At 40.6% G+C, this 21,342-nt stretch overlaps 2 protein-coding genes across 3 annotated transcripts; both read left to right on the top strand.

Moving 5' to 3' along the window:
- The first annotated feature begins 3,484 nt into the window (after positions 1 to 3,484).
- Positions 3,485 to 5,815, top strand: LOC137173965 (serine/arginine repetitive matrix protein 2-like). Its single transcript, XM_067578921.1, has 2 exons — positions 3,485 to 3,753; positions 3,866 to 5,815. Exons 1-2 carry the CDS (start codon positions 3,539 to 3,541, stop codon positions 5,787 to 5,789), a joined length of 2,139 nt encoding a protein of 712 aa, XP_067435022.1. The 5' UTR covers positions 3,485 to 3,538; the 3' UTR covers positions 5,790 to 5,815.
- Positions 5,816 to 5,908: 93 nt separating this feature from the next.
- septin3 (septin 3) lies at positions 5,909 to 20,422 on the top strand. Of its 2 annotated transcripts, none has more exons than XM_067578933.1 (10): positions 5,909 to 6,054; positions 11,418 to 11,822; positions 12,029 to 12,157; positions 15,142 to 15,223; positions 15,460 to 15,597; positions 16,240 to 16,357; positions 16,447 to 16,542; positions 16,811 to 16,907; positions 17,026 to 17,077; positions 17,805 to 20,422. In XM_067578933.1, exons 2-10 carry the CDS (start codon positions 11,420 to 11,422, stop codon positions 17,932 to 17,934), a joined length of 1,245 nt encoding a protein of 414 aa, XP_067435034.1. In that variant the 5' UTR covers positions 5,909 to 6,054; positions 11,418 to 11,419; the 3' UTR covers positions 17,935 to 20,422. The 2 variants fall into 2 exon arrangements, with proteins under 2 accessions (XP_067435034.1, XP_067435027.1); XM_067578926.1 differs by lacking the exon at positions 5,909 to 6,054 and adding an exon at positions 8,452 to 8,692.
- The last annotated feature ends 920 nt before the right edge of the window (positions 20,423 to 21,342 follow it).

Below are 21,342 nucleotides of genomic sequence, written 5' to 3'. Positions count from 1 at the left end.
CTTTGTGTAATTATTCAGTCATTTCTGTCTCCAGATATCATGGCTCTTCATCTGAAGCTGATCTCTGTAATTCGGCAGTTTTTCAAGGATTGAATCCAAATGTGTGGGCTGGAAATGGCATTAAAACAGATGACATCCTCTGACAACTTTTCATTATGTAGGCCATCTCTTTATTCAGCAAGACACAAAAAACATTTTTTCAGCTTTTACTCGGGGGGAGTGACTCCATAAAACACTGCAGCTGCCGTCAGTCAGAGCAGATATGAGAGGCGCTGCTCACCCAAAAATGCCCCCCCCCCCCCTCTCCCTCCCTCCCTCTCAATGTCACATAAACTGTGTGATGGCCTCGGTGTTAAATGGAGTGGAATTGATTTTACGCAGCAAGCAGCAAGGCGACAAGCATCCAGAGACATCTGAAGGGCTTGCCCCCCCCCCCTCTCATCCCACTCTCCCTACCTCTTACCACCACCCCCCCTCCCAAAAAAAAAAAAAATGATTATAGTTATATAAGTTTCCCTCCCACTCCCTCCATCCTCTCAGCAATCAGCAGGGGTGTTGTCATAGCAACCCCCACCCCTCCTTTGAACGTCAGAGCCGGGAGCTGGAGGATGAAGCCGCATGCAGCTTCTGTCTCTTGTGCCTCTCAGAGAGCACCTGTGATTTTTGCCATCTCACATGCAACAGTAGGAGCTGCAGCAGCTGCCGCGCTGGATCTGGAAATAATCTAATGATTGATCTGACTCACAGCTGCTGTACGTCGCATACCGTCACACAGCTCGAGACCCACTGATCCGGCAGCGTCTACAGGTAAGCACGATGCCTTTATTTACTACTGTGCACTATTTTTAGAAGGCGCATGCAACACCCCTGTGTGTGTGTGTGTGTGTGTGTGTGTGTGTGTGTGTGTGTGTGTGTGTGTGTGTGTGTGTGTGTGTGTGTGTGTGTGTGTGTGTGTTTGCAAATTAAAAATCTTGCAGTCTAATAAAAGTGCTTGTCAGACAGTATACTCTGCCTGCTGGGAGCAGGTTGTGTAATGTCTTTATTGCTGTGCCTCATATCCTACATTTTTAACAAGGGAGCAGGGAGGCTTTCTAAGGAATGACTGCAAATAAAGGGACACAGAGATGCTGCAGTTGTTAATGCGTTACATCTCACCCAGTAGAGAAGCAGTGTTTATAAGTTAAATGAAATAAGTACCACAGAGTAACTCTCCTCATCCACCCTTCCCTAAAATCCCTCCTCTCTCCTGCCATCCATCCATCCATCCATCTCCCCTCATCCTTCTCTTTCCTCCCTTTCTCCTCCATCCATTCTCTATCCTCCGCCCCTTCCTCTCTTCCCATCCCTTCACTCTGACAGCAGTTATGTCGTGGCTCTTCTTGGACTGGTTCGTCCCGCTCTACCTGCTGGTGTCGGTTTTGGTGCTGGCGGGTTTCGGAGCGTGTCTGTACTTCCTCGAGCCCGGGCTGCAGGATGCCCACAAGTGGAGCAACAAAACAATCCGGCATCACCCGCTGGTGGCCAGTGTGAACTGCAGAGATGACGATAGCAATGCCCTGATATGATCAAGAGGGCGAGGCGGAGTGGGCGGCGGGCCATCTGGACAGGGGTGCCGCCAGGACACCGGTGGGATGGGGGAGCCAACACCTTAACAATGGAGAGAGAGAGAGAGAGAGAGAGAGAGAGAGAGAGAGAGAGAGAGAATGGAAGAGGAGGATGAGGAAGATAAAGGGAAGATTGTCTGATAATGCAAGCCCGGTCCTATCATTCCAACTTCTCTCTGATCTCTTGCATACTGTAGAGATCAGAGAGAAGTGAAGAAGAAGGGGCTTTAGAGCATTTTCTTTTTTCTTTTTTTTAATGAAGCCAAATGCACAAGGAGGAGACACACAGACAGAGATGGTGAGGTGTGACGAGGACATGTTGCCCTTTAGAAACGTCTTTGTAAATTTCACGCCATCTTATACCGACTTTTACATACGTTTTGTATTTGACAATCACTTTACATGTATCATGAAGTTGACTCGTATTGTGCGTTTAATCAGTGAAAGTGAACGACAAACAGTAAGTGCAATGAATGAGTTGCCAGTGGGGAGGATCAGTCCTCTCTGGCTCTCTGGCAGCTGCTGAGAAGCATGTGGATTGTTAGTGCCACTGTGCCAAAATGGTGTAGTAGTGACTTTAATAAAAATATATATATATATACATATACATGTAATGAATAAACACGACTGGTTTGTTCAAGGTGCCAAGATTATCCTGCTGTAGATGGACCAAGATTTCAGAAAATAGTATTTATCAAAGTGTTTTTTTTTTTCTTCTTCTTTGTTTTCATTGTTTTTACTTGACAGCATGACGAGGGAAACTGTGGGTGTGTAACAGCCCTCTTTTGATGATCATGAGCTTCCTTTGTTCATACAAAAATAAAATTGTTTAATCCTCAAATTCTCCGCATGTTATTATGAAGTTATACATGACAAAAGCAATATTTAAGATGAAGTTTAAGGTGTCTGTACTGTGATCAGGCTGCACAGATTCAGATTTCATAGACAGTTTCCCACGAAGCAGACAGAATGAGAGTGGGAGCGAAACAGTGCAGCCTCAGTATGGAGGAATGGAGAGAATGGCACTTGTGTGCCCCGTTACTTCCTACTTCTCTGTTCTCTGTCTCGCACTCTTTGTCTCATTTACTCATTCAGTGTGTCAACAACAAAGACGGAGCCTCAGATAACAGGTCAGTGCTGTTTCTCATCATTTTATACTTTAAAAAAAGGTCATTTTCAACAAAGATCATTGTTTTAGATTGCCAGTGGTGGAAGGTAACTTTACCGTACTTCAGTACAATCTTGACATGCTTGTAATTTACTTTATATACTTTATATTTATACTCTCCTACAGAAAAGGGAAAAGTACTTTTTACTCCACTACATCTATCTCACATCACTACTTTGCAGATTGAAATATTATATTGATATGTATAAAATTATATATATATATATATTACATTATTTTTTCTTTCTTTCCTATGAACTGTGTGTTTATCTGAGTGGAGAGCTGCTGCGTACAGTTGAATAAATAAAGTTGTATTGAATTCAATTTAGTAGAAAACAAATGATGAGCTTATAAAATATGATGCATTGTTACAGATTAAATTAGCCAGCAGTATATAAATTAGATTAAATGAGCTCATCTTGACCACTACAGTAAAATGATGCTTACACATAAATGTATTAACAAACCAATCATTTTATATTTAATAATATAACACTCACAGGGGCCAATTTATTGTCACAATGATTGCTTTTACTTTTGATACTTTAAGTGCATTTTTCAGATACTTCTGTACTTTTAGGGTCAAATGTATTAAATGTATTTTGAATGCAAATCTTTTATTTGTAATTTTTGTTACCACGTTTACAAAAGTGAAGGATCTGAAAAGTTCTTCCACCACTGTCAGATTGTGAAACTTGTTTACAGACATAATTTCTGCATTGCATTCATCACCACACATTCTTTCTCATCTCCTTCCTTCCAATTAATGCAAAACAGAATGAGTGTTTCTGACCGTCTGGAACCTTTGATCCCTCAAGTATCTGCATCCTCTGGAGAAGCAAAGGATCATCCGTCGGTCTGTTTGTCTCCTCTCTCCCTCTCCTCGCCTGTCATCAAAAAGAAAGCAATTCAAATTCCATCATTTGATGACAGGGGAGCCACATATGAAAAATGCGGCACAAAGCAGCCGGCCACTGACAGGTAAACTCAACTGCAGCTTGTATTCTAGCTCAGTTTGATGTGTTATGTAATATAGTAAATATTGTACTTAATATTGCAGTTCATATTTTTATGTTTTTCATCCGTCTTTTAGCTCCAGATCCTTTGTTCCAATTTCTTCATCCATATCTGCTTCAGTCAAGACATCTGGTCAGCCCTCTTGGAGTAAATCTTATCAGTATTCACAGAGAAACTGTGCAGAACGAGCTTCAACTCTCCCAAGAACCAAACCCAAAACATACAGCTCACCAACTCTCTCTGCAAAGCCCAGCATCTCCATTTTTCCTGCTCCAAAGCCAAATTCCTCTCCCACTCTGAGACCAAAGCCAAGAGACTCCTTTCATCTCTCCGCCTCACAGCTGAGTGATCCTTATCCATTACCACCCAAGCCAAGAGTATCTCCGATTCTGACTGTCCCAACACCCAGACTGAGTCCGTCTCCAACGTCTCTGTGCCACGGGAAGAATTTGGACGGCCAAGGAGCCAAGCAGCCTTCTCCTGTTGCTAAAGAAAGACGTGCTAGATCGATTGCTATCTCTAATACTAAATATGAGTCTGAACATAGTTTCTCAAATGAAGCAAAGCATGACATTCTTGACCAAGAAGCTTTACTGGACTTTACTTATCCTGAGTTGAGAAGAGCGTATTCGATTTCAAGCACAGAATTCCGACATCACACTCGTCCTTACGCTGACTCCCAGAGACCAGCAGCCACCTCTCTGAATTCCTGCTTACTTGGATTAAGTAAAACAGGAACAATTGCAAAAGATAAACCAAAGCCTCCTCCTAGGAACGTAGACATTAGTGCAATCCCTAAACCAAGGTCAAACATCAAACAGCAGCAGGGAACAACAGGAACACAAACATCTCTTGCAGAGTCTGAAGCAATTAAGTCTGCTAATGTTGTTCAGAGAGAGTCTCAGTATAGGAATTACACCCAAACTGCAAGTGTGGCCTCCAATCACCCGTCATATGAACAAATGCATTCTGAGAGAAGAGCAGCTTCAATGATTCCCAAAATGTCTTATTCCACAGCTGTCTCGCCCAACGTGGAGGGCAGGAGAAGGCGATTTGACTTGAGCAGTGAAACGAGGGTGGGCTCAGCGTTCGCTAATCTCAGGAGGAATCAGAAAGAAGACACTACAAGGGCAATTACAGGAAATTCGTCTAAACTCTCTCAACAAACTGGTGCATCTCAAATGATCAAATCCCCCCAGAAAGATAGATTCTGGTCAAAGGCCCAGAGTCAAACTACCCAGATGGATGTACAGAGTAGAGTAAGTCAGTCCGACTGTGTTTTGAAGGATTACAGCTGCCAGTCAGGAGACATTGATCAGGAAATCGAAGAACCTCAGTGTGCACACAGATTAAATCGACTTAAGACATGTCTGGTGGCACCTCAGACACAGGAGGCCTCCCATCCTGCTTCTCTTGAGCGCACCATATCACAAACTGGAACTGCTTTACAACACCAGTTAGATCGCAAACAATCCCCCGGGCGAAATGAAAACCACAAAGAGGCAAATCTCAGTGACACAGGACTGAATCAAACAGATATTTTATCAGCACCTGACTGTCACTGGGCACCCACAAAGCTACTAGAATATCCCTCAGAAAAATGCGGTGTAAGCTGGTCTGTGGCGCTCTGCCCGCTCAACACAAACAGTTTTGGCACCAGTTCAAAGGGGGTATTTGACCTGCCATCCCAGCCACAGCATAGAGTTTACCAGAGACCAGAAGAGACAACAGCAGCTTCTCTCCCAGCAAAACAGCTGAATTACTCTCAAGCAGAGAGAGCATTTATCATGGAGGAACCAGAGGACCCCTATTACGTCACCATGTATTACCCGGGTTCAGTGTATGTGGGTGAGTACAGAGTTATCCAAACCACTTGGGAGACTTTAACTGAACATAGTGGACTAATTCCTCAAAGCATAGATGACAGGAACTCTTTCATCTCTTATTTTGACCTGTTTTTCGTGTTTTTTTTCAATCTATTTTGGAAAAGAGTTCAATAATTTCCGATCTGGGGGGGGGGGGGAGGGGGGCGGGAACTCAGACGAGGAGGTGGTCAAAGAGGATAGAAGAGCGACTTAAGACGTCGCTCCTTATCAGCAGAGTAACAGACATGCTGAAGAGCAACGTTGGCTAACAGAGTGTATCAAAGTGAGTAGAGCCAGAAAAGAAAAGCCACAACAGCACTCCACTGAGACAAACAAACGCAAGAACACGCAGAGAGGAAAGCACAAGAAGGACGAAACGAGAGCAATTCAGAGATAAAGTGTGAGTACTGTGCTGCCAGTATCCTATTCGACCACGGTTGCTTCCTGTTCCTATTTTAAATTAGTTATACAATATCACAGCAACACTTTCAAATACTGTATAATTACTGGTGGTTAAGTTAAGCTACCCCAGCAAATCCTGTTGTAGTATCACAGGGGATTTAAAAAACACCCTATTGAGGATCACAGATGCACTAGGATGCTTTTTATGATGTTATTATGCAGTGCTACCAACCTTTGTGACTTGTGACCCCTTAAATTGAGGCAATATCTTCTTCCCTCCTCAGATTGTTTCAGTTTTAGAGGACTTGGGGTAAAACTGTTCAAAACTTCTCAATAATACTATCCACATTAAATTCCACAGCGTCTCTTGATTCATTATTCAAGATAGCTCTGACCTCAGTGAGTTTTATGAAGGACAGATGGTCATCATCTGTGAGGCTCATGAATTCCTGTGTCTTCATTTATAAGGCCTTTCTGTGTACATAGCAGAGATATTTTACATCCTTTTTTAAGTTTAAAGTGAGCAACTATGACAGCCAAGGATGGGTGGATTATTATTATTATTATTATTATTATTATTAGTAGTAGTAGTAGTAGTAGCAGTATTATTATTAGTATTATTAGTATTAGTATTAGTATTAGTATTACATGTGAAAGGCCCCCCAACCCTCTTACAGAGGCACAAGACACCCAGACTGACAGAGATGCAAAACAATTAGGAATGTTTCAGACATTTTGCAGGTGAACCAAAATTCTCAGGTGTCGTTGTCAGTTCAAAAACTGCACCTGAGAGGCTGTCTGACTCAAGCTATAAAAAAAAAAAGCTATAAAAAATTCATAGGAAACCATCAAAGAAAGACTGAGATGCTTCTTACAGAAGAGGTGTTCTGCTGTTAAACTGGTTTGAACTGATTTGCTAATTTCACTGTATTTTAATGAAATCTTGTCGGTATGATGTGAAGATGTAAGAAGGGGATAAAATATACAAAAACAAATATTGCATTGGATTTTGTTGGCAAATTATTAATGTTAAAAGACAGACCAGGATCAAAAGAACAAGATGAGGACTTTTAACTGAGCTCTGTGACTGTCCAACAAGAAACGTTAACTTCAAACCGAGGCTCTCTGGCCTACGGGCTTCCTGACCCTTCGAGCCTCTGGGACCCGTCCAGTAATCCCTCCATGACACCAGGTCACAGGATAGATTAGCTTTAAAAGTTCCTCATATAAACTCTGAACTGGGGAGGAGTGGTTTCCAGTATGTGAACTGAAAACACACTGAAGTTAATTCAATTCAATTCAACTCAATTTTATTTATGTAGCACCAAATCACAACAAAAGTCGTCTCAGGGCACTTTTCACATAGAGCAGGAAGAGTGGCGGCACAGTGAAGCAGAGCAACAACAACAACAACAACAACAACAACAACAACAATAGATACATGACCAGCAACAACAAACAGCAGCAACGGCAGGGGAAGAACATCCCCACAGCCACAGGCCAGAGCCCGGTCCCGGGGGTTTCCTGCAGATGAGAAAGCACAAAGAACTCCGGAGAAGAAGTCAAGTTAGTAACAAGCAGTAATGATATATGAATACATATAGATGGAGAGGAAGAGGAGGAGAGAGGAGCTCAGTGCATCATGGGAAGTCCCCCAGCAGTCTAGGCCTATAGCAGCATAACTAAGGGCTGATCCAAGGTGAGCCTGGTCGGCCCTAACTATAAGCTTTATCAAAAAGGAAAGTTTTAAACCTACTCTTAAATGTAGAGAGGGTGTCTGCCCCCCCGGACCAAATCTGGAAGATGGTTCCACAAGAGAGGAGCCTGATAGCTGAAGGCTCTGCCTCCCATTCTACTTTTAAAGACTGTAGGAACCACCAGTAAGCTGCATACTGGGAGCGCGGTGTTCTAGCGGGATAATACGGTACTATGAGCTCTTCAAGGTATGATGGTGCGTCAGAGACATTTGTTCCTCTGAGTGACTTTTAAAAAAAAGCTTTTTAATATTATTTGTGATTGATCTAATTAGTATGTCTGTGTTATGATCGTTTAGAGTTACTTCAATGAGGCGTAAAGTTGAACTAACTAACAAAGCAACAATTAGAGAAAAGGCAGACAAAATATAACATTTTTTTGAAATAATATTTTTTCAAACATCATCCCACTACACCTCTGATTCAATCTACCTCTCTACCTCTTGTGGGGAGGGGGTGGGGAGGCACTAACTATATTCTTCACTACAGTAAACTGAACTTGCAGTTATATTTTTAAAAGTTTCTACACATTTGATCCAAAACAAACTAGATTTAATTTACCTCATCATAATGCAATCCCAAAAATAGTCTGCATCACTGACAGAAGACACTGTACCAAAAAATGTCCCTTTGAGGTAAAGTCATACTGCGCGTGCGCGCTGCATCTCCTCACTCCCTCTCCTCTTGTCGCCTTGGTAACGGGAAAGGGGGGTCGCGGCCGGAGGGAAGGAGCGTAGAGGTACCGAGACTAATCACAGGACCGCTCCTCGTCTTATTATCTCTGTGTTGGATATACATCGTTTGTTTTCGGACCCAGAGCGACAGTATCAGTCTGTCAACAGAAAGCCCGTCTCCTCCTGCAGCTCAACTGAACGGGAATCGGTGAGTGTGACTCAACATCAGCGGGCTGAAGCTAACGGCTAATACGGAGCTGCCGTTAGCCGTTAACGTTATTATCCAGCATGACTGAAGAGAGACAATGGGGTCGACAGGCTGTGATGGAGCCAACCTCCAAAACCAGATAAAATGTGTTCAGCTTCAACATGGAGCCACAATATGTCGCCTTTCATTTGTTTGACCACTCAGAACAAAGATAAAGATATTTTATTGAGGAAGCAGCTCGTAGCTTTCATGTCAGCAGAGCATCATCACATATTATATGTTTCAGCCTCGTCTTCAAGTGTGATGTGCCTGCAGGATTTAGCTCAAAATGAATGTGGTGATCTGTGGGTGTGTGTGTGTTTGTGTATGTATGTGTATGTATGTGTGTGTGTGTGTGTGTGTGTGTGTACCTGGTCTTCCTCATGTTATGGGAACATAACTCTGTTTACACAGTCATGTTGTGGGGACTCACCTGCCTTTTAGGGACAAAAAACAAGTCCCCACAACGTAAATAATTAATTCTGGGGTGAAGACTTGGTTTAAAGTTAAGGTTAGTTTAAGGTTACGTTAAGGTTAGGGTGAAGGATTCGGCAAGTTGTGGTTATGAGAAGGAGAAATCTTCAGGAATTTAATGTAAGTCAATGTAATGTCCTCTGAAGTGATGGAAGCATGACTGTGTGTGTGTGTGTGTGTGTGTGTGTGTGTGTGTGTGTGTGTGTGTGTGTGTGTGTAAGCGAGGAGCGGGTGGGGGGGTGGGGGCAGAGCTGCATGACCGTTGACTGTTGTGAATCAAAGTGACAGCCCGCTGCCTCACTAACCTGTGTGATCTGTATCCACGACTGTGGCTGCGCTGACTTAAAGCATGGCAGCAGGCTGCTCCATGTGTACACCCCGGGGGGCTTACTTACTGTAACTTGCCTGTTTCTGTTACCATCTGCCTGCACTGCTTGCTTCACTTAAAGGGTTGGTTCACCCAAACTCACTCATCTAATCATATCAGTATTTATTTTTACATACACATCATTTTAGAAACATTAGGGCTCCAACTAATCTGTCAGTCATTTTCTTGATTTATCAGTTGGTCAGAAAATGGTGAAAAATGTGCGACACTGTTTCCCAAAACCAAAGCAACCTCAAATCTGTTCCCGAGCAACAGTCCTCAACCCAAATATATTCAGTTTACTATCATAGAAGACGAAGAAGAAGCTGGAACCAGAGAATCTTTGTATTTTTTTCTTTAAAAAATTACTATTGATTATTAAAATAGTTGGTGATAAATTTTCTGTCAATCAACGAATTGACTAATCATTGCAGCACTAAAGAACCTAAACATGTTTTTTTTTGTTTTTTTTTCAAAGAATGATGACCAAGACATCCACAGCAAGACATTCAGTAGTTAAAAATAAACACGTCAGTTCTCTCCTCTGGATAAAAAATGTAACGGTGACACTAAAATGACCTCAAACATACTTATACTCATGTAATATCTGCAATAAACTAATATCAGCTGATATATGAGCCCAAATAATAACGCACTATCATGCACTAGTGATTGCCGTGGTTGACTGTAACTTATAGTGGAATACTGCATTTTATGAGGATACTAATGAAGAAAGTACATTTGATGTGGATCCATCAGATCTGGCCAATACCTAATTCACTTAATAAGGTTGATGTCTGTGCCAATCACATCTTCATTATATTCAGAAAACTCAGCAGAAACATCTGTCAAATGTTGGGACAGAGACAAAACTCATCTCAAAGCTTAAGTGACTCGTTGGCACACAGATAGTTGTGAGATGACCTAAGTTATTGTTATTATTATTATTATTATTATTATTATTATTATTATTATTATTATTATTATTATTATTATTATTATTATTATTATGAATCACATTTATGTAACATTTTGATGATTAGTTATCATAATAAGTTTATTTAGTGTAGCACCTTTCACAGAAATAAAGTTCATTAAGTGCTTCACAGGAATAAAAGTTCAAATGAAGACCATAAAAACATACATATAATAAAAACATATGCCACAAGTTAAAGTTAACATAAAAACAATCATTATACATCACACACAACTCAAGATGACACAAAAGCCAATTTAAAACGATGGGTCTTCAATAGTTTTTAAAAGCTTCTATGGAGAATGCAGACTGTATATGTAAAGGAAGAGTTCCATAGTTTTGGAGCCACAATTGCACGATCACCTTTAGTTCTTCAGCTGAGAGCGAGGAACAGCCAGGAGGTCCTGGTAGGAAGACCTAAGTGACCTACTGGTGATACAGGGATGGATAAGATCACTGATGTACTCAGGTGCCTCTCCATGCAGGGCTCTATACGTGATAACAAGAACCTTAAATGAATCCTAAAACAGATTGGAAGCCAATGCAAAGAACTTAAAATAGGTGTAATGTGAGTCATTCTGCTGGACCTGGACCCAGCTGCAGGCTGTGAACCCTGTATGGACACTGTCAATGAACTCCAATAATGTCTCAATTAAGTATATCTGTGTGACTAGATGTACATGAGAAAATATGTTTCTATTATATACTGCAGTTATTTTTGCTGAATCAACCCTTTAACCCTGTTACAACATCTCATTCTTCAGTGTAGAGCGAGTACAGAGAGGAGAGGCCTCAGCTGCTCCACTGGCCTACTTCTTAATGATGTGGGAGTAATTTTATTTTTATCCTCCTCTTCCTCTCCTCTGTAGACATGTCAGACGTAGTTCCTCCAGAAGTGAGACCCAAACCAGCTGTCCCTGCCAAGCCCCCAAATGTGGGGGCTCCTTCCCCTTCCAGCCCCTTCCCGCCCCAGGGGCCGGGCATCGGAGGAGGTGGGGTCTCAGCTCCACCTCCGAGTAGCATCCCGGTCCCCATCGGGAGTCACGGTCCCAGCCACGGAGGCGCTCATGCTGTGAGCCACAGCGTGGGCCACAGTGCAGGCCATGTTGGAGGTCATGCTGCAGCTGCACACACTGGAGGTCACGCTCACGTCGGCTCCCACAACGCCGGCAGTGGATCCACTCTGCTGGGGTACATCGGCATTGACACCATCATTGAGCAGATGAGGAAGAAGACCATGAAGACTGGCTTTGACTTTAATATCATGGTAGTAGGTACGTCACAGAAACCTGTGAATTAGGTGAAAATGTTTTACACATAACACAACATGCAAAATATCTTCAAATATTATGTCTTTATTTTTATCTTTTTTCTCTTGAAATTTGAAAGCAAAGCACAGTTCTTCTGTCATACCTTCCTGTCTCTCGCTATTTATCTTCAGTCTCATTCATCTCAGTTTTTCTCCTCCCTCTCCTCTCAGGTCACAGCGGTCTCGGGAAGTCAACTCTGGTGAACACCTTGTTTAAGTCCCAGGTGAGCAGGAGGAGTGCAGGGTGGACCCGTGATGACAAGATCCCCAAAACTGTGGAGATCAAAGCAGTGTCTCATGGTGAGTAGAGGGAGAGAGCCACAGCTCTTTCTCTAGAGACGGACATTTATAGTAGCATTTAATTTGACAGAGAAAATTAACGATCTTTGACCGTGTTCTTAAATCTTATAGCCTTCTTCTATCAGTGCACTCTGGTAGCTGTTAAATGAGTCTGCTATTTATTTACAGCTGAAATACAAATGCACGGGCCAACTTCTGCCTCTCCCTGTCCCTTCAAAAACTCTGTTAATGGACAGTTAAGTGTTTGTATGATTCCTTCAGATGTGTCTTCTGAGAATTTGTACTGAGCATCCATTTTTCTTGCTCTGTAGTTATTATCATATTGAGATAATCTGTGTACGTGGAAGCATGCCTGATTTACATCAGTTTGAGGAAAGTATCTCTGCCAACAACGCAGGAAGAAGGTGTTTGTCTGCAAAATGTCTAAAACTGAATAAGTGGATTCGGCTTAAAGTTGGTGGGCAGATCAGTGACAGATGACACACCTGCGTCTGAGACTTCTGCTGTTACACATTATTCTGCTGCAGTGTCAGTGTAAGCTCAAATAAGGCTGGGTGATATATCCTTATTCTATCAACCAGATATCGTCTTAGATTTTGCATATCGTAATATCATGATATGACATAAGTGTTGTCTTTTCCTGGTTTTATAATCGAGGTATAATAATATATAATAATATCGAGGTATTTGGTCAAAAATGTTGTGGTGATATATTATTTGATTTTGCCAGTCCTAAGCTCAAACATTGTGGATTTCTAAGAAAAGTTGACTGTTTTCATTGTGCAAAGCAGGCGCTCAGGCAGGACAGACAAGGAGGCAAAAAGTTCCAAAAAAGGACAATGTATGATTACAGAGTTGGTCGGGTAAAGATGAAAAATCTGTGAATATAACACCATATCCATTAATAATAGGTTTAATTACATTGATCAACAGTTTTTGGCGGACATAAGGCGTCCATAGTTCTTTGATTTTCAGGCATATTTCCATATCATTAAGAGCCAAGTCAGATATATCGGAGCTTTCAGATAAATCTGAGTTTCCCACCTAGAATTACAACTTGGATGTTGACGTGAGCACTATTTACACGTCACAAACCTGTCATTGCAGCATAAGGGGCAGGTACTGTATGTATGTATATGCTGGGGAGCTAATGAGGGGATTGAGAGCAGGTGGGAGTGGAGGTCAGGTGGTGCTGAATGGTGGGAGACACTAGAGATTACTGCATGACAGGGAGGAGTAGTAACTGGCAGAATGACACATGCTTTAAATGATAAACACAGGTAAATGTGTTTGCCAACTGTCTGAAATGTATTAGTTATCATAAGCTACTATATATAATGTATGTAAATAACATGTGTTTTATTTATCTGAGCTTTATGATGAATTTCTTGATTGTCGAGCACAACTGTCTACATTGGAGTTGGGTAATAAACAGCTTGACCTTATTATGTCTACATCTCTTTTATGACTAAAACTCTGATTATTTCATGACAAACTGTATTTAGTCATCAGCCAGTACAGACTGTTCTTGGACCTCGTGGTTCCCTCTGGATCCCTGACAGCTTTTACTTGACACTAATTCACAGTTGAGTAACATCCTGAACTGTGCAGAGGTGTTTTTCTGATGATATTTGCTTACACACACACTGTGGCTGCATTAACACCTCTTTGCATTTTTATTTGGATTCTGTTTGACAGACCGAGCTTTTGAAATTGTTGGTTGCATTTCACACAACCTCTGTCATCTTGGTGGACACTAAGCAAAATCTCCTCAAAGCGCAGACTGTAGCAACCCAGACAGTCTATGTTTATCTGCTTGTCTGTTACATTTTCATTATAATAGGACGTCTCAGATGAGACGCCCAAGCTCTACCGTTAAAAAAGCACAGAGCCTCTTAACTCTATTCTACAAATATCAGAGTCTGAGAGACTGGCCTATATATTCAGGCTTTCTTAGTTTGTCTTGAGTCTAATACAAGCTAGAAAATTGCATAAGATGACCTAATTTGAAGCCTGAAAGGTTTGCTGCCATAACGCCTGACAATCTCATAAATAATAGCTGTGTTGCCATGGTAAAAATCAATGACCTCTGCTGACAACTGACACTAAGAGGTAAACATTGCTCAAATTGTGGTTTGCTAACAATGTTGTGAAGCGAGCAGTCAGAGCTGTTTCACTCGTCACTGAGTTAAAAACCTCCATGTAATTGTGGAATTCTTCCACTAAGCAGAAGCTTTCTGCTGGAATAAGCAGAACTGAGCAGCAACAATCCAATTAGCCATTTTGGTTTGTAAAGAGCCCTAAATGAGCTGAAATACATAACAAATAACACGTATTTAACACCACTGTGTAGTATTTAAAAATGTCTGACTGTGGTTCCCTTCCCCCAGTGTTAGTATCACTGTTGCAGACAGCTACGCAGGCCTTTTTTTTTTTTTTTTTTTAATCTGTTGGAAAGTCTTCAGGACGTAGCGTGCAGCACTGTGCTCATTATGTTATCTGGGACTGGTGAAGCCACTGGACTGACGTTAAGATATGCAGGAGTATTCATGATTGTACAGCAGCAGGGAAACGGTGGTGATACGTCGGTGTTTAGTTGCTTCACTTTACATGATCATGCACACATTGCCTGCGGTTGACAGTGACCTGACATTTAATGCCCTTGCCAGCAGCGTCAGAGAGCAGCCAAACAGCAGCAGCAGTGTGTGTGTGTGTGTGTGTGTGTGTGTGTGTGTGTGTGTGTGTGTGTGTGTGTGTGTGTGTGTGTGTGTGTGTGTGTGTGTGTGTGTGGCATCACATCCAGATGTTCAAAATCTCCCATCAAGTCATTTAAACTGTGTCCTGTGTCCCTAGCTTCAATGCTATTTCTCTGATTATACGAAACAAAAACATTTGTTCAATATCTTAAACATTCAGTTGCGTAAGATTTAAAGTATTTCCACTATTATTTTGTTCATTTATTTGTATGTGTGTTTTTTATACAGTGATTGAGGAAGGTGGTGTGAAGATGAAGCTGACAGTTGTTGACACTCCAGGCTTTGGAGACCAAATCAATAATGACAACTGGTGAGTTTCAACTCCTGGATTATTAAAGCCTCATGAGTATCACTACTGCGATATTATACCAAGCACTGTTTTCACTTGTCACAAACAAAATTGTATTTTAGTTAAGTTGCAACTTTTCAAAAATGACATGCAAACAACTCTTAGTTCCACTAAAATCTATCGACAAGTTATCAAGTCAACTTTTCTTTTTCTCCTTGTTTTTCTTTCTCAACTAACTTCTTCTTCTGTATCTACAGCTGGGAGCCCATTTCCAAGTACATCAATGAGCAGTATGAGAAGTTCCTAAAGGAGGAGGTCAATATCACCAGAAAGAAGCGCATCCCTGACACCAGGGTGCACTGCTGTCTCTATTTCATCTCCCCAACTGGACACTCGTGAGTTAAACTTTGTCAAGACTAGAGCAGCAAAGTAATCACTTAGACCATCCTTAAGTATCTGATCTTAGTGTTTAGTAATGTTGGCAAAGGCATTGAAGCTGTGAGAGAACAGCATACGTATATACACAAGCACAAAGTGTTTGTGCCCCAAAACATTTCGTTTCAGATTAACCAAGCCCTAAATCAAGTGTGCTGCTTTATATTGCAGGCAACACACATGTCTCTCCTCTGAACCCCTCACAATTAGCTCCTGCTGACAACTGTGAAATTGCTCTTTAATGGATAAACGGATACAGTCTTTTGTGCATTAGAGCCAGTGTATCCCATCCTTCTTAGCCAGAGTAATTGTGACCGACAGGGTGTTTTGTGAGCAGGCAAACAAGAACTGGGACGCAACCATTGTCCAACGATAAGCCCACTTTTCAAAACCATTTACACTGTAAATCTTTTATAATTGCTACAAGACCAGGGAAAGGTAATGAGACGTATGACAGAGAAAATCTCTGTGCCTCTTCTATTTGTTATCCTGATCGTCTTGTCACTTTTAAGAGCATATGAGCCTTCTGGGAGAATCACAGCTCCTAATTCAGCCTACTTACTCTCTTTTCTGCTCTCTCTCTGCCTACCTGCCTGTCACAGTCTTCGGCAGCTAGACGTTGAGTTCATGAAGCGCTTGAGTCACTCGGTCAACATTATCCCAGTGATTGCAAAGGCAGACACGATGACCATTGAGGAAAGGCAGGAGTTCAAACAGCGGGTGAGCGTTTCACTGATTATCTGACAACCTTCCCAGAATGGCAGATAAATATATCTATTGTTCTTGACTGGCTTTGGTTTGTGCTGTAGGTGCGGAAGGAGCTGGAGATGGGCGGGATTGAGTTTTACCCACAGAAAGAGTTTGATGACGACATGGAAGACAAGAGCGACAATGACAAGATCAGAGTAAGTGGTTCTGTTCTTTCTTTGACACTCATTTGTCCCATGATTTTCTTCCTCTTCTATTTCCCACCCCTCCTTTCTAACCCAACTTGACCCACATTAAACCAAAAAAGGCACAAAACTGTCGGCTCTCCTCTTCACACACACATGCGTTGTCTCCTCATAGCAGAATGTCAGGGCACTGGAGCATGTTGTGTACTTGTTTCATCTCAAAAACCTTGTGCAGCTCCTGTCAGTACACTGAGCCTTATTGACATGTCTCTGTCTATAGGAGGCGATGCCCTTTGCTGTGGTGGGCAGCGACAAAGAATATCAAGTGAATGGCAAACGGGTTTTGGGGAGGAAAACAGCGTGGGGAGTTGTAGAAGGTGGGTGATATGGCCTTTCTTTTTAAAGTAACATTTATAGTATGTCCCCTTTGCTACAGAAATGATATTGATAGTAAGAGATGACATTTGATTCTGTCCTTATTTTCTTTTGTTGCAGTTGAAAATCCCAACCATTGTGAGTTTGCTCAGCTGAGAGATTTCCTAATCAGGTAAGATAATTTTTAAAAACCCATCGCAACACAGTGAACAGCACAAAACCTCGGGGTTGATTTTGAACCAATAGGTTTTGCCATAGTGGAAAACTCTGTCTCTGGGTATTTTAACAATAATGTAATATGTGGGTAAAAATTAAAACATATTTTTTATAACTAATATGAGAACCATCATGTTTAGGAACAAAGTTGTGTAATTGTTTATCTACAAGACAGTGTTTACGAAGGTTTAAGTAGCAAATCCACTGTTTAATATTTATTGTTTTTGTGGGATTTTAATACTGTATGTGTAAACACAAAACACATGGATCAGTGAGCTTTTAAAACATAAAACTAATTTCCAGCAGGACAACATAGTGGAGCCTTTAGTAGCTAAGGAGCCAGATATTTCCCTCAGGAGTTGGTGAAGACCAAAGCAGAGCTAAAAGGAGAGTGAATATTAAATTCACCAGGTGACCCAGAATGAAGGCTAATGTTGCTCTGTGTCTGTTGGATGTCTAAACAGAGCAACCTCAACAACATTATGAGTGTTGTTTGCAGCTAGTCCCTCTGCCCCCAAGGGGCCAAAAATTTGTGTCAAATCCCACTGTTTCCAATTGCTTCCTGGATCCAGTCATGTTTTTACAGTTAATAGGAATTTAGTACTGCATTAAACCCAAAACATAAGGATCTGTAAATATATGCAAATTGTTCCTCTCCATGTCTCTCTGTCTTTTTTTCTCAGGTCTCATCTACAGGATCTGAAGGAGGTCACTCATAACATTCACTATGAAACCTACCGTGCCAAGAGACTGAACGAAAACGGAGGTCTGCACCCCATATCCTCCAATGACACCCAAGAAAGCAACCTGTAAACAGTCAATTAGGGGAATTGTTCAAAGTGAGAGCAAAAACAGTGCAATGAAGCAGATAGATAAATCTTCAGTATATTATCGTCATTATCATCGCGGCATCGCTGCATGCTTGGATAAACATTTAAATCTGTATAAATTGGTGTCATGTAGACATGTCATATGTTTCTTTTTCCAAACGCCACCCATCATTTTCTCCACTTTCTCCCCCAACATCATCCCCAAAAACACATATCAAACCCTTCTAGTTCACCTCCTATGAATATTTGGAAGAAAGGACAGTCCCAACCAGAGACTTAGTGCCATTAATGTAATTTTATCTACTGCCAATGCCTTGCCATTTCTCATTGTCCGGGTAGTACAAGCCTAGGAAGTGCCACATTATGATGTGTAAAAAAGTGTGTCATTAAAGTTATTTAGTATTGTCTTGCAACTGCTGTCTGGATTCAGAAAAACAAAATGATTTGCTCTAAATGTTTAAATCATAATTCCTGTACAGAAGTGATACATGAGGCAGCTCTGCAGTTGACTCTATACAAATTCCTTTTTTAAAAATTCTCAGCAGTAACTGTTCATTTGAAGAAAGAATCTCGTTGCTTTACTGTCTAGAGGGCTTAACAAAGATTACAAGCTGTGCTGTCTTCTTTTATATCCACCATCACGAAGGAAACTAATGAAATTTCTCTAACGATCCTTTGCCCTGTTCACGTTTAATCTCTTGATTTTAACACAGTTTGCATGCACAGACCTGCATACTAAGATGAGAGACAGCTGCAACATCAGTCACATATGAAATGCAATTCTGCGGGCGGCAGTATGAGTTTAATTAAAGAGTCCACAGGGTGCATGACTGTGCATACTGCAGATTATGTGATTCCATGCTGAACAGTTAGGGGACAATTCAGCTTAGCTTTGTTACACAGCAGTTTGTATAGAGCGAAGAACTGTGGTCCAGTGCGTTTGTGACAATAAGCATTGGCTGACTATGCTCTTGCAATGACGAATAATGATTGAAGGATAATTATAAAACAGATCAGTAAATATTATATAATTTTTCCTGAATTCAGATTGACTTTGTGACCTGTTCTGCCATCTAAATAGACAGATGCACCCAATTTTAAAGTTGATATGAAAGCCCGCAACATATAATTCAACTTGTCTTTATATAGATTAAAAAGTAGTATGACAATAAAGTCATTTAAAAAAAATCTAATTTCATACACACACTCACTCAGCTTGACTGATTCACACATAGTGTAAACCTTTGTCTTTGAAACCCACAGTTATTGTATTTGTTAGGCTTGAAAGTTTTAATGCATTATTCCCTCATCTTACCCAGTGGCCATACATAAAGAGAATATTTTTTGATGCTAAAAACATCTTGCACACAGGTGCAATCAGTATACTTGTGCACAAGTCTGATAAACCTGATGGTGAAGAGAAAATTGGAAATTATTATCATTTCTTGTGCGATGTCTTGCACCATGCAAAGTAATTGTGAACATAGCAGAACTATGACGTGGTAACCAGTATTTGTGTAAATGCTGTTTAAAATTTGACCTACTCCTCTTCACCACTTGGTGGCAGCACCCTGCCATGTAATATCAGTGACTCAACAGTACATGAAATAGAGACTTAGACCAAATTTATGTCCTGTCAGATGTTCCAACTGGTGAGATTTTTAAGTCTTTTTTGTAATATCTGTCTGATCCAGTCTTATTTCCTGATGAAGTTTACAGAGTTTGGATCCTCCACTGCTGTCAGTCATAATTAATCTAACTTTCCACATCAAGTTTACAAGAAGTTTTAATAATATTGCCCAATATTTCAAATCAATAATCAACTTTAAATCAATGTTTACTAAGTTTTCTTCAGGATCTCAGTATTTATACTGTTCTGCCATGTACTGTTTGCAGTAGAGCACAAATATGCCAAAACTACAAGTAATTCAATCTTTCAATCTCTATCTTTTTTTTTGTTTAAAGTTGAATCATCATTTTATACAATCATACATGTTTGTGCGATTTTGATATGAAGTGTGATGTCTGCAACAACATGATAACAGTTGTCTGTGATTTTAGTGCAGTCAAAGATTTTCAAGCAGAAAGTGGAGACGGTATTACAGCATCTGTTTCTACTCTGTGTTTACGTGTGCATGCTTGTATCCATATTGCCTGTTTACTTACAGCCAGTCAGTTCACACATCACTGCACCTTTACATCAACTTATCAACTATCTCTGAATGTGTGATATGTGCATCATGAGGTAAAGCACTGCTGTCTTAACGCCTCTAACTAAACAGACGGCCGACGACACACCGATCACTCATCCCTTTCAATCAACTTCACAATGTAAATTTAATAACCACTTTTCTCGAAGTTGCTGTGACACATTGAGATATAATTTCCAGTGTTATATTGAGTTATTTATACATTAATGTCTTATTTATTGTAATTTATTCTTTATTTAATAAAAGCACATTTCCATGTTTTTTGGAAGAGTTTTTTTCATGAATGTCTCAACAATGATTGATTTATATTGATTTATATTAGAAATATTTATATTGTATATTATATATTTATATTATGCTGATATTAATATTTGTGAATTGTATCATTATTATGACTAGGATTAGTAGTAGTTGTATTGTTTTAGGGCAGTCTCAGTTTTGATGTCTCAATTTGAAATATTGACATTCCTGCAGGTGTGTCATGATTTATGATATATCATGAATATAAGGAGTATTTGTTGAGTGAATTTTCAGAAAATCATATGAGAAGCTTGTAACAGCGTTAATATATGAAAGCACAACCCTATACAAACTGTGTCATGTGGGTGCTGTGGGTTGCTGGTTCACCGCCTGCGAGGCAAACTGGAGATCATTGAGAATGCCAGTTAAGAAAAGGGCAGAGTTGTGGTACAGAAACAGAAGTTAGATATCCATCATAAACTGCTCCATTGAGTATATTATTGAAAAGAACATTGATATGATCTTGACCACCAGTTGTCATGCAGCCCTCCACAGCATGAATGTGGAAACATTCTTATTAATTCATTCTGGTCTTTACTCACTTTACCTTTATTCACTGAAACAACCATCTGTAGAGTCTCTAATGACACTAAGGTACATATTGATGCAGGTAATGCAGGTGAATACTTAGTACAGCTTGACAGAGAAGCATGGGCAGTGTATTTCTGAATAGGCCCTCCAGTGGGTTTTTACTTTTAAAAAAAAATCTTTTACTAATTTTGTGTCTGCAGCTGCTGCTCTGTCTTGTGGTGTGCCACAAGGCACTATTTTGGGTCCTATACAAATGTCCCACAACTTGCTTCCCCTTGGACAGATTATTAGACACTTTGTTGGTTCCTTTTTAGGTTTCAACTAAACAAGAGGGTTGAGTCAAGAGCAAC

Source organism: Thunnus thynnus, chromosome 3, assembly GCF_963924715.1.
Source record: "Thunnus thynnus chromosome 3, fThuThy2.1, whole genome shotgun sequence".
Classification (NCBI taxonomy): domain Eukaryota; kingdom Metazoa; phylum Chordata; class Actinopteri; order Scombriformes; family Scombridae; genus Thunnus; species Thunnus thynnus.
The sequence above is the reverse complement of the archived record's forward strand: the minus strand, read 5'-3'. Positions and strand labels throughout refer to the sequence as shown.

Coding starts and splice junctions, on each gene's coding strand:
- LOC137173965 (XM_067578921.1), top strand. CDS start 3,539: ATGCAAAACAGAATGAGTGTTTCTGACCGTCTGGAACCTTTGATCCCT. Junction 3,754..3,865: donor AAGCAGCCGGCCACTGACAG/GTAAACTCAACT, acceptor TCCGTCTTTTAG/CTCCAGATCCTTTGTTCCAA.
- septin3 (XM_067578933.1), top strand. CDS start 11,420: ATGTCAGACGTAGTTCCTCCAGAAGTGAGACCCAAACCAGCTGTCCCT. Junction 16,543..16,810: donor GCGACAATGACAAGATCAGA/GTAAGTGGTTCT, acceptor CTCTGTCTATAG/GAGGCGATGCCCTTTGCTGT. Junction 16,908..17,025: donor AGCGTGGGGAGTTGTAGAAG/GTGGGTGATATG, acceptor CTTTTGTTGCAG/TTGAAAATCCCAACCATTGT.